The sequence below is a fragment of the Protopterus annectens genome, chromosome 10.part0 (assembly GCF_019279795.1).
Source record: "Protopterus annectens isolate FY-2018-M chromosome 10.part0, PAN1.0, whole genome shotgun sequence".
In the NCBI taxonomy this organism is placed as follows: domain Eukaryota; kingdom Metazoa; phylum Chordata; order Ceratodontiformes; family Protopteridae; genus Protopterus; species Protopterus annectens.
The window spans coordinates 83,112,462-83,122,928 of NC_056744.1; the positions used below are offsets into that span (position 1 = coordinate 83,112,462).

General features: G+C 43.6%; 1 protein-coding gene across 1 annotated transcript in view; it reads left to right on the top strand.

Moving 5' to 3' along the window:
* The window catches only part of NPLOC4 (NPL4 homolog, ubiquitin recognition factor), a 1,702,928-nt gene that overhangs the window by 1,095,465 nt on the left and 596,996 nt on the right, over positions 1 to 10,467 (top strand). The window contains exon 11 of the mRNA XM_044085045.1: positions 3,968 to 4,094. Within this exon, the coding sequence (XP_043940980.1) occupies positions 3,968 to 4,094 (127 nt within the window). The remainder of the gene's footprint in view (positions 1 to 3,967; positions 4,095 to 10,467) is intronic.

Below are 10,467 nucleotides of genomic sequence, written 5' to 3' on the forward strand. Positions count from 1 at the left end.
TGCATGTTGTCACATCTCACAGATGCCAGAAAGATCAGAAGACCATTCATTCTTTCCCCACGCGTGATACTTTTGAGTCCAGTTCTGATACTGCCACTACACGGTACCATTAGGTGGGTGCTTAATTCCTGAGGTGCCATCCACTGGATGAGGATTAAACTGAGCTCTCATCTGTTTAAATTAGTAGTGGAAAATACCCCACAGAATTTAACAGTAAAGGAACTTTTTATTGAAGCAGTTTACAGTATACAGAAAAATAATTTTACACTGTTTAACAGAATTCATTCCATTACAAAAGTCAACACAGACAAAAAGCAAATATTAAGTAATGCATTTCTAACTTTTCTTATATAAAATTCGGTACTTTTCCGTTAACGGGACAACACTTGTGGAGTGAAATGTAGATGGAAGAGTAACGCGAATGTTCTCCTAATTACATGCTGACATTGGAAAAACATGTTCCTATTTTTTGAAAGGCTTTCTCCTGATGTTCGGTTCATAATTTGAACAGATATCCCAACTTTTGCAAAGGTCTTTAACCAGTTGTTTGTGTGTGATTAGGTTGCCATATTTGACTGACAGCATTCCACATGTTAAGACACTGACCCGTAAAAATCAGCAGCTGGCGGGGAAGAGGAGCACTTCCTCTTTATTTTCAGAAATTAACATCCATGATGTTACCCATAATTAGTAAGTCACACAGATCTTTGTAAAACTATCTGTGTAACCGGCAGGGACTTGGGCCGAAAGGAGTGACAGTCCCAGATCAAAGCCGAAATTAAGACCAGAATATGGCAGCAACATGCCCAGCACTGACTTTACCTGAAAAATGAGTGGTGCTGTGACAACAAAGCCAAAATGAAAAGCACAGCAGAACTATGCAATGATCAGTTCTAATATATTGTGACAAAATCAGTGACACTCTGAGATGAAAGACGAAAGTAAAACCCGAAAAAAAAAAAACGAACAGCATTGCTTTCAGATTAAGCGCACTTTATGGATGCTGCAAGATGTAAAAATAAACACATTCATCCTTTTCTTTAAGGGGCTTAGGAGCTGGGGATGCATACACACTGCTATTTAATAAGTAAATAAGTAATACACTCGGTGTACTCTGCAAGGAAAGTATAACTTTTTGTTTAAACAGCGGCAGCAGTGTGAGCTTTGCAAACACGGGTTAACATTCCAAAGGCTGCGTACAACTGTTGGCCCGATAACGGAAAAGTACCTAAAATTCAAGCACACCCCTCAAGCTGCGACTTCAACAAAATTATACATATGTGAGTGAGCTAGCCTTCACTTTACCGCGATAAGCTGTTGAATAGATCCAAATGAAGTTCATTAACAGAGAGCATCAGAAATTAAACAGATGCATACTCTCTGCACTTTAAACCTGGTATGAACAGTGTCTAAAGACCCCTCCCCAACTATATAAACACCATCTCAAGTTTCTGCTGCAAAGAGGTCACAACAAGCCTAGTGATACCAACATGGTGAACTGAAAAAAGGAATGGTTCATTGAGCTGACCACTGTTGCCCATCACCAAGTGAAGGAAAGCTCTCAGACAAACAAATGAACAAATAAATAGGTGACCAGATGCATGATAAGGCAATAATAACAATAACAAAAATATGATATTCTACTTTTCTTTTTTTCTTCTACATGATCCTGGAGCTAAAAGATTCATGACCATGGAGTGGAAAACTGATTATTAGAGGCTTAATGGTTATGTTACAACTTTGCTGTAATTATTTCCCAAGCTCTAGTACTATGGTATAAAAAAAATAACAGTAGGATTTTATTTTAATTTATTTGGTTCTTACTTCTCTATTAATGCAGTTTGGAGGTGCTGTCCCTTTTAAATGCAACGACGAATCCCTCTTTTTCAGCGTGAACACATCTTAATTCGGCATTCAAAAACTAACAAAAAGGGTACTTTGGCACATGCGCACACCGACGTTGAGGTTAAAGGTCACGGGCACCGAAAAAAATGAAAAAAAGTGTTGAATTTGGACTTAAAGGGTTGCGGGCCGCATGGAAGAGCTCTGAGGGCCGTGGATTGGACACGTCTGGTTTAGAAGGTTTAAGATCTTTGCTTGGAAATTTTTGCATAGCTGTTTTTATACTCCAAGCAGACTTCAAATAATTTTTTCCTCAGGTAGATAGCAAATTTGGAGGTGTGACTGGGAAGGAGGAGGTAACTGGGAATATATGTTTTGGGAGTGTAATGAGTTGGCAGGTTTTAAAAATTCCCTTCAGTATAATCTTGTCAGAATACTAGGTGAACAAGTGGCTGTAATTAAGGAAATAATTCTTTTGAGCTGGGACATGGGATCTATGTTGCCCAGACATAATAAGGTCTTATTAATATTGTTGGCTGCCAAAAAAATAGTTACTAGAAAGTAATTTGTCTGAGCCTGTATAATATAAGGTAGATAACATGCATTATGTAGTTTTCAGTTTCTCACTTGCTGAGGTGGACTTGCTGAGGATGTTAGTTATATAAAGCACGTATTAAAGTGAGCTTGGTTCTGTGATGGTGAGAGATGAAGGCTTTGCTGCGACTGGGATTCAGTTTGTGGTCCTGGCAGTGGAGCAGCCAGTGGCGAGGAGAGGAGTGAAGTGGTGTGGCTCACTCATTTTTCCTAGAGGGATGGGAGGGGGTTGCCTGCACTCAGGAGGTGCACTGGGTGGTATGATCTCCCTGGTGGAGACTAGAGAAACCATTGTTTGTACTCATAGGGGAGCAACTGGAATTATGGAGGGAATGCCCCTTGAGGAGGTGAGGGAGTTGCCCTCCATGGACACCATATAACTTGCCTCTCCCCAGTCTTTGGGTGTGGGTGAATGTGTTAGGGCTGGGAAGAAGGTAAGAAAATGCTTCCTTAAATAAAATGTAGGCAAGCTGCAGTCCTAACCAACTTTCAGTCCTTTTCACTCTCAATCTTAATTGTGAAAGGCAGAAATAAGAGCTGTATAATTGTCTATAATGTCTTCATTATTTTTTTTGTACAGAGATATGGGTAAAGGTTGTATGTTGCTAAGCAAAGAGGAGTACTTGTCAGTTTATGAAATGCAACAGTATATCTCATCTCTGTAAAGATTTCATATCTTCTCCCCAGCCCTAACATTTTCCACCACAGAGCCACGCTGACTTCATTTTTTTTTTATTTTCATATTGTTTTTTTGTATATACTTGTCCTGTCGTTTCAGGCATCTTGCCTTTTTTCTGTTAATACTGCTTAGGCTTCTGTTTCACATTTTATCTGCTGCTAGTATTTTTCAGAATGGCAAATTGAGGTGCTTCTCATGTTAGATCTTTGAGACTTGCTCTTACAACATGGCTTTCCCTTTTATTAATTTGCTTCATTTCTTTAATTGTGTGAAGTGACTTTTAAATACTATTGTCTCTGCATGAGTTAGTGTTTATCGTCTTTCTGTAGAATTTCTTGTACATAAATGTTGTCTTCTGTATCATGTATTGCTCATTTCTTGGCATAAAACAATCGGAGGGAAGATGGAACAGCTCAGTTTTATACACTTGTCCACATGGTTTTACGAAGTTGAAGCTATCTAGTTGAATGACTGATAAGAATTCAGATGGGCTACTAATATCATCTGGTAATAAAAGTCTTGTACATAAGCTGCCTGTTGCAAAAATCTTTGGTGCCTTATAGCGTGTTTTATATGTTGTAGTCTTTTTAATTGGCTAGTCCATTAGTCAAAGGTGCAGTTTTCTGAGGGTAACTCAGAATCATTGAGTAACATTGGACAGTAAATGGGAGTTGTGGGAATCGTACTGTGTTCTGTACAGTATAGTTCATTTGGCAGGAGTTGGCTTAGACGACTAAAGTCTGTGACCAACCAATGCTTTTTTATGCATTCCTTTCAGTATGCTATATTGCTTTTTATTAATGCATTAAAATATTGTGAATTCTAGTAGTGTTTTGTTGTTTCATTCTTTAGGATACTTACTTTCTTAGTGCAGAAGAATGCATTACAGCTGGCTACTTTCAGAATCTTCATCCGAATGCTTGCCGGCTTTCCCCAGATGGCTATTTTGGCTCCAAGTTCGTCACCGTTGTTGCCACAGGTATGAAATTGTGACTACTATTGCAAGGAAGTTTTATTGATATCCCTTGGTTTGTTTTGCTTTTGCTCCATTGTTTGTGTAATCAGGAGTTTTGTAAGTGTGGGAGGATGTAGAAGAGAAAAACACGAGTAGACCTATACACTGAAATATATTTGATCTCACTTTAAGATAAATTTTACAGCAGACACCAAGCAATTAACTTTTACTTCTCTCAGGTATCCAGTACCAATATCTGTCAGTAACAACTGCCTTTAGCTTGGACTTTTCTCTGTCACACTGGGTGATCCTGCGTGTCTCCCATTTCTTTCCTGCATCATATGAAAGACTTTGCTGATGATTGAGCCCCCTTTTTGTATTTTGCAAGCTTTTCATTTACTGTTTAACTGGATCTGTGGACTAGTCAACAAACCCTTTTCAACCATGATGTAAAGTACAGTGTCAGACTCCTCAAGCAGTTGTCATTGCAGCAGATTAAGAAAAGGTGATACTATGGTGTCACATATAACCTCTTCCAGAGACTCAAACTTTGCCTCGCTTTGTGGTCATCACAGCACTGCCAAGGGCATTTCTTGCTTAATTTAATTTTGTGTGTGTCTGTGTGTGTGTCTCTGTGTGTGTGTGTGTGTGTGTGTGTGTGTGTGTGTGTGTGTGTGTGTGTGTGTGTGTGTGTGTGTGTGTGTGTGTGTGTGTGTGTGTGTGTGTATGTATGTATGTATGTATATATATATATATATATATATCTATATATATCTATAACATGGTTCTGCTTTGACCCATCAAATTAACATTTCAATGAAACTCAGTTTTGCTACTCTGGTTTTGTGAAAGTGCATTTCTCTGGAAATGCACTTTCACAAAACTACAGTTCATCGAGGTTCTTGTTGATCGCGGTACAGTGGGGATAAGAAATTTTCCCTTTTCCCAACTGTAGTGCGATCTTGGAGTTGGTATATATTAGTAGCAGGGGTGTGGGGGGCGCAGGGGGTGCACCCCCCCCGCATAATTTACTGTGGTGTATTTGTATTTTCTTTGCTTTTATTTCTTGGGTGAACTGTAGTTTTGCGAAAGTGCTTTTCCAGAGAAATGCACTTTCACGAAACCGGAGTAGCAAAACTGAGTTAAGTTGAAACATTAAATCTGATTATGTTAATCTTCATTCATTCCTTACTGATGGGTTATCAGTTCCATCCTCGGAACCGAGCCGGCCTTATACCAAGCTCATGGCAGGCAAAAACTCTCGAGCTAAGCTCCTACCCGCAATCCACTGCTCCCTGTTAACTCAGATCTTGTTTGCCACGTTGCTGTACAGCTGTGTCAAGCCATTCTCTCTCAGCTAAGTGAAAATTTTTTTGAAGTTTTTCTATTGTTATTACTTAGAAAGTTTTCAAGTCGGTACTGTCTCTATCCTCCTACCCTGTCACTCTCTCTCCCTATAGTATGTTCCTTTTTCTTATCTTAGAGGTAATTCTCCATTACCATCCTTGGTAATCCTTCTGTCCTTTTCTTACCCTTCTGGGTAGTTTTCTTAACCTCTTAGTAGTGTAGTACTTTTTCCTTCATATCACTCTGTCGGATAAGAAAAGTAGTGTTGGTTTCAAACAATGTATGGAATGCGGCCGTAAGTTGCCACTTTCTGATGGCCATGATTTATGTGTTTATTGTCTGAATGATTCCCACCTCTCAGTGGCCCTCCTTGTGGGATTTGTAAAAATGTTTTGACTAGGACTCTCAGTGAAAGAAAGAATAAGCTAATTCTAAAAGGCCTTCTTAAAACTCCTTTCTGCGAGGCTATCTCTGGGTCGCAGGGCTCACCCTCTCCTTTTAAACCCCGTAAGAGGCGCTCTTCTTCTTCCTCCTCGAGGTCGCTTACTTCATCTCCCTCTGGAGATCGCAAGGAGTCAACTCACAAAAAGGAAAAAAAAATTGAGCCCGGTGCTGCCATCTGTGGTCCTTTCAGCCCCGGCCTCTGCACCACCCCAGTTGATTCTCACTCCAGCTGTGTCTTTTTGTCGCCACTGGAACCGGAGTTCCCGGTGCAGACACTTGCGTCTCTGACATTTTCATCGCAGCCTTTTTTGGCACTGCTGACGTTGGTGCAGACCCTCTTGGCACTGTCTCTAAAGGTACAGTCTCCTTTCGGGTGTGGTGAAGACTCCTTCGGCTCAGTCCTTGCCGATGCTGTCATTTCCGGGATACTGCCATCTATTGTGCAACCTTTGGCATCGATATGCTGCTCGGCACCCTATTCATTGGTGCAGACATTTGCCACACCGCCCTTCACGGTGCAGACACCCTCGACGCCTATGGCATGGCGCTGCCTTTGTCAATGCAGATAACCTCAACACCATTCTCCTCGGTACAGACACCCTTGGTTCCGTGCTGTGTACCACACAAACTCACAAGGACCAAGTACTCTCCTTCCTTGGATTTGTTTGTGGGAAGTCAGTACAGCCCCTTTTTAGATGGGCCAGAATCGCCATCAGATCTCTCTCAGGTTGACCAGGAGCCTCTCAGAACAAGATGTGTTGCGGCTTGTCGACCAGTTGCTTGTGGCCAAGAGACTCTCAACCATCTGAAGCTGCGCTCCGTCTTGCAGGTGACCATATTTCTCCACAGACTCCAACTTGCACTCCTCCTTCGACTTCCAGGGAAGCATCGAACTCCCTTCCTCCGACAGCAGCTTCCCTCCCTTCGACACCAACTGTGGATCTCACTTTGGAGCCGGAGGCATCCTTGCGGCCCTCTGTGCACTGGGCACCAAGCCCTTCTTAGGCTAGTGGCTGTGACGTGGGGGTAGGCATTCTTGGTTCCGCACCAATTTTTGCTATGGCACTCTCCAGGAATCCTCCTCACACTCCACAGTCCTCTTGAGACTCCTGATTTGGGAGTTGGCTTGTCAGAGAGGGGTGTGACCCTGGTGCCGAGTCTGTCATGCTCGGTTCCAGGCTCCCATCCCTGTTCGGGTGGTCCAGCCTTCCAGGCCATGGAAAGGGCACTTGCCTCTGCTGGCAAAACATCCCTGTCGGAGTCCTTGCCCCCTCTATACCGCAGCTGTCACAAGCCACAACTGCCGGGCGCAAGGGCCTCAGGTGTTTCCCCCTCAGGAGATCCCCTCCTCGCAATCTTCCCCAGAGCTCACCACTGAGGAAGTCCCTTGCAAGGCTTCGTGCAAAAGGAAGCACATAGACTCCACTGTGGAGTCTCTGACCAATGATACAGACTTTGATGATGGGGAAGGGTCCCCACGGTCACCCTCTGATGAGGTGTCCTTTGGTGACATCCTCGAGATCCTAAGACAGAGGGGTGACTAGAAGTCCTCCAACCCTTCCTCAGAGAAATCCGTATTCCTACAGGCCTTTCATGCCTGGCCCCCTACCTCCTGGGTTACCCCACCACCCGATGAGCTTGTCCAGCTCATCATCCAGCGTGCATGGAAGGCTCCTGACACCTTGGAAGCCTGACAAGATTTTATCTCCCCCTGCTGAACATCCTCATTGGTCCAAAGGTTTTCCAGTAGATTGGCAGAAGAGAGCCAGACTGTCCATCCGCCCAACAAGGAGCCTCATTTCACACGCAACAGAAGGAGCAGCTAGTGTGGCAGACGCAGGCTTAGTCACGAGACATCATGCCTGGATGCGACTTTGCGGATTTATTTAAGGCTTCCTTTGTAAATTCCCCTATCGGGACCCCTTCATTGTTTGGCCGTAAGGTTAAAGATACGCTGGCAAAGTGCGAACAAGATAAGACCCTGTCTCCCATTTGTGTCCAACACTCCACACACCAATGATTCTACTCCAGAAATCAGAGGAGCGGGAAGATGTGGCACAGAAAATCACAGGGCTCTTTCTGTGACACACGTGCCAAGTTCTCTCCTAGGGGCAGAGGGGGAAACTCTAATGGAAGATGCCCCTTTCGGGGCAGGGGAGGTCCGTCAGACCGGGGTTCCAGAGATTCTTTTTCTGGACAACCCTACCAGTGCTCCTGAAGCGTTGCCTGACTGCTCACCTCTGGAAGCAGTTGAGGGTCATTTTTCCGTGTACCCCACTACCTGGCGAACCATAATCACCGATTCTTGGGTACAACGAATAATATGCAGAGGCTACCACATTCTCTTCCATCTGTGTCCCACTTCACCCAGAAACTTAGCCAATGTCCCACCCAGTCAAAGGGAAGCAGCAGCACACAAAATCCAAAAGCTGCTAAAAAGTCATCCAAACCGTCCCCCCAGACCAGATAGGATCTGTTTTTTACTCAAGGTTCTTTGTAGTGCCAAAAAAGACAGGGGACTGGAGACCAATTCTGGATCTCAGCACACTAAACAAATTTGTAAAAACAGAGAAATTCTGGATGGTCACGGTTCAGTCTATCCTTCGTCTTATGGAAAAAGACGATTGGATGTGCTCTGTAGATCTTTAAGATGCGTATTACCATATAAATGTGGACAAGCGCTCAAGAAGATACCTCCACTTCCACATAGGAGCCAGTCACTACCAATTTTGAGCACTGCCCTTTGCTCTCTCTCTACAGCTCCCAGTGTTCACCAAATGCATGGCAGTGGTTATCGCTCACCTGTGACTTCAAGGATTCCAGGTGTTTCCATACCTAGATGACTGGCTCCTTACCTCCCCCACCAAGTGTCTACTGGAAGAAGCCCTAGACTACACTCTTCTCACAGCTCAGCGCCTGCAAAGCACTATAAACTGGAGAAGTCCAACACGACCCTGGCACAATCTTTAGAATTCATTGGAGTTCTGTTGGACACAAGGAATTGCACAGCATCTCTTCCGGATCAGACTTCAAAGAATACGACAACAGGTTCAGCCACTAATCTGTCACCACAGATCATCTGCTCGGTCCATACTCCAATTCTTTGGATCAATGGCAGCCTCAGTCACCATTGTTCCTCTGACCAGGTTCCACATGATACTTCTTCAGTGGCTACTTCTCACTCAGTGGTACCCCCTACAATATCCTTCATAGGTTCATAGATTAGTACTAGGCTAACTACCCTTGTGAGCCATTTTAAGCCTAGCCAATTAACCCTTATGAGACTCAAACCCAGCACCTTGTGTTTGTAAGGCAAACACCTTAACCATTAGGCCACCCTCCCAACCCCTTTCTTTTCAGATAAGCATAACTCAGAAATGCAAACAAGATTTGCTCTTGTGGATTCTACAACCTCACAAGTGGTCCCTCAATCCTGTGATGGCGGCAAAGGTTTTCAACGACTAGGGCCAGCCTTGCTGCGATCTGCTCGCCTCCCCAATCAACTACAAGTGCAGCAACTACTTTGTCCTGATCTCCCCTTGGGGACAGTCACCGAGAGATGCTCTAGTCCACACTTGGCCCTCGTGTCTGCTTTATGCTTATCCTCCTCTGCCCCTCATCTCCCAATTTCTGAAGAAAGCATGGCAGTTGAAGAGCAAAGTGATCCTCATTGCTCCATATTGGAATCAACAAGTTTGGTTCCCCTTCCTCTGGCCTCACCTGCTAGATCGACCATGGATTCTCAATCCAACTTCCGACATTGATCTTCCATCCACCAAGATAATCTAGCTCAGCAAATGGAAAAGGTTTACATTATGGGCGGCGAACAAACAATTGGACCCCTTGTCAGCCCCAGTTTCGGTGGTGTTAGATTACTTATCAGATCTTTTTCAATCTGGGGTATCAGCCTCTAATATTCGTGTTTATTTAGCTGCCATTTCTAATTTATACATTGGCTTCCAGGACTCGTCACTCATGTCACACAGACTCTGTAAGACTTTCTTGAAGGACGTTTTTCACCTAAAACCTCCCTTTAGAAAACCAGTACAACCTAGGGATTTGGCCTTGGTTCTACACGCCCTAACAGCTCCCCCCTATGAACCTGAGTCTTCATGTGATTTCAAGTACCTCTGTTGGAAAACTTTGTTTTTCGTTGCAGTCACATCATCCAGACGTCTGTCAGAACTTCAAGCCTTATGCATCAAATGTCCCTACCTTATTTTCCATAAGGATAGTCTCTCACTGAGAATTAATTCTTTTTTACCGAAAGTGGTGTCAGAGTGCTCTAGCAAGCAGTCTGTTGACCTCCCAGTATTTTTTCCTAATCATTCTAACAAAGGAGAGTATTGCCTACACTCCCTAGATGTTCACAGGCAAATACATTTTTATTTGGACAGAACAAAATTTACCCGTAAGTCAGACCAACTATTTCTGGCCTTTTCTGGACCAAGGCTAGGTCGTCCTGTCTCTAAAGTTACATTGGTGTCATGGTTGAGAAATTGCATTTTCATCTACAACAAGAACAACATCACCTTGCCTCACAAAGTGAAAGCCCATTCTACAAGGTCTATGGCAACTTCAGCAGCTTTCCATTGGCCCCCCACCC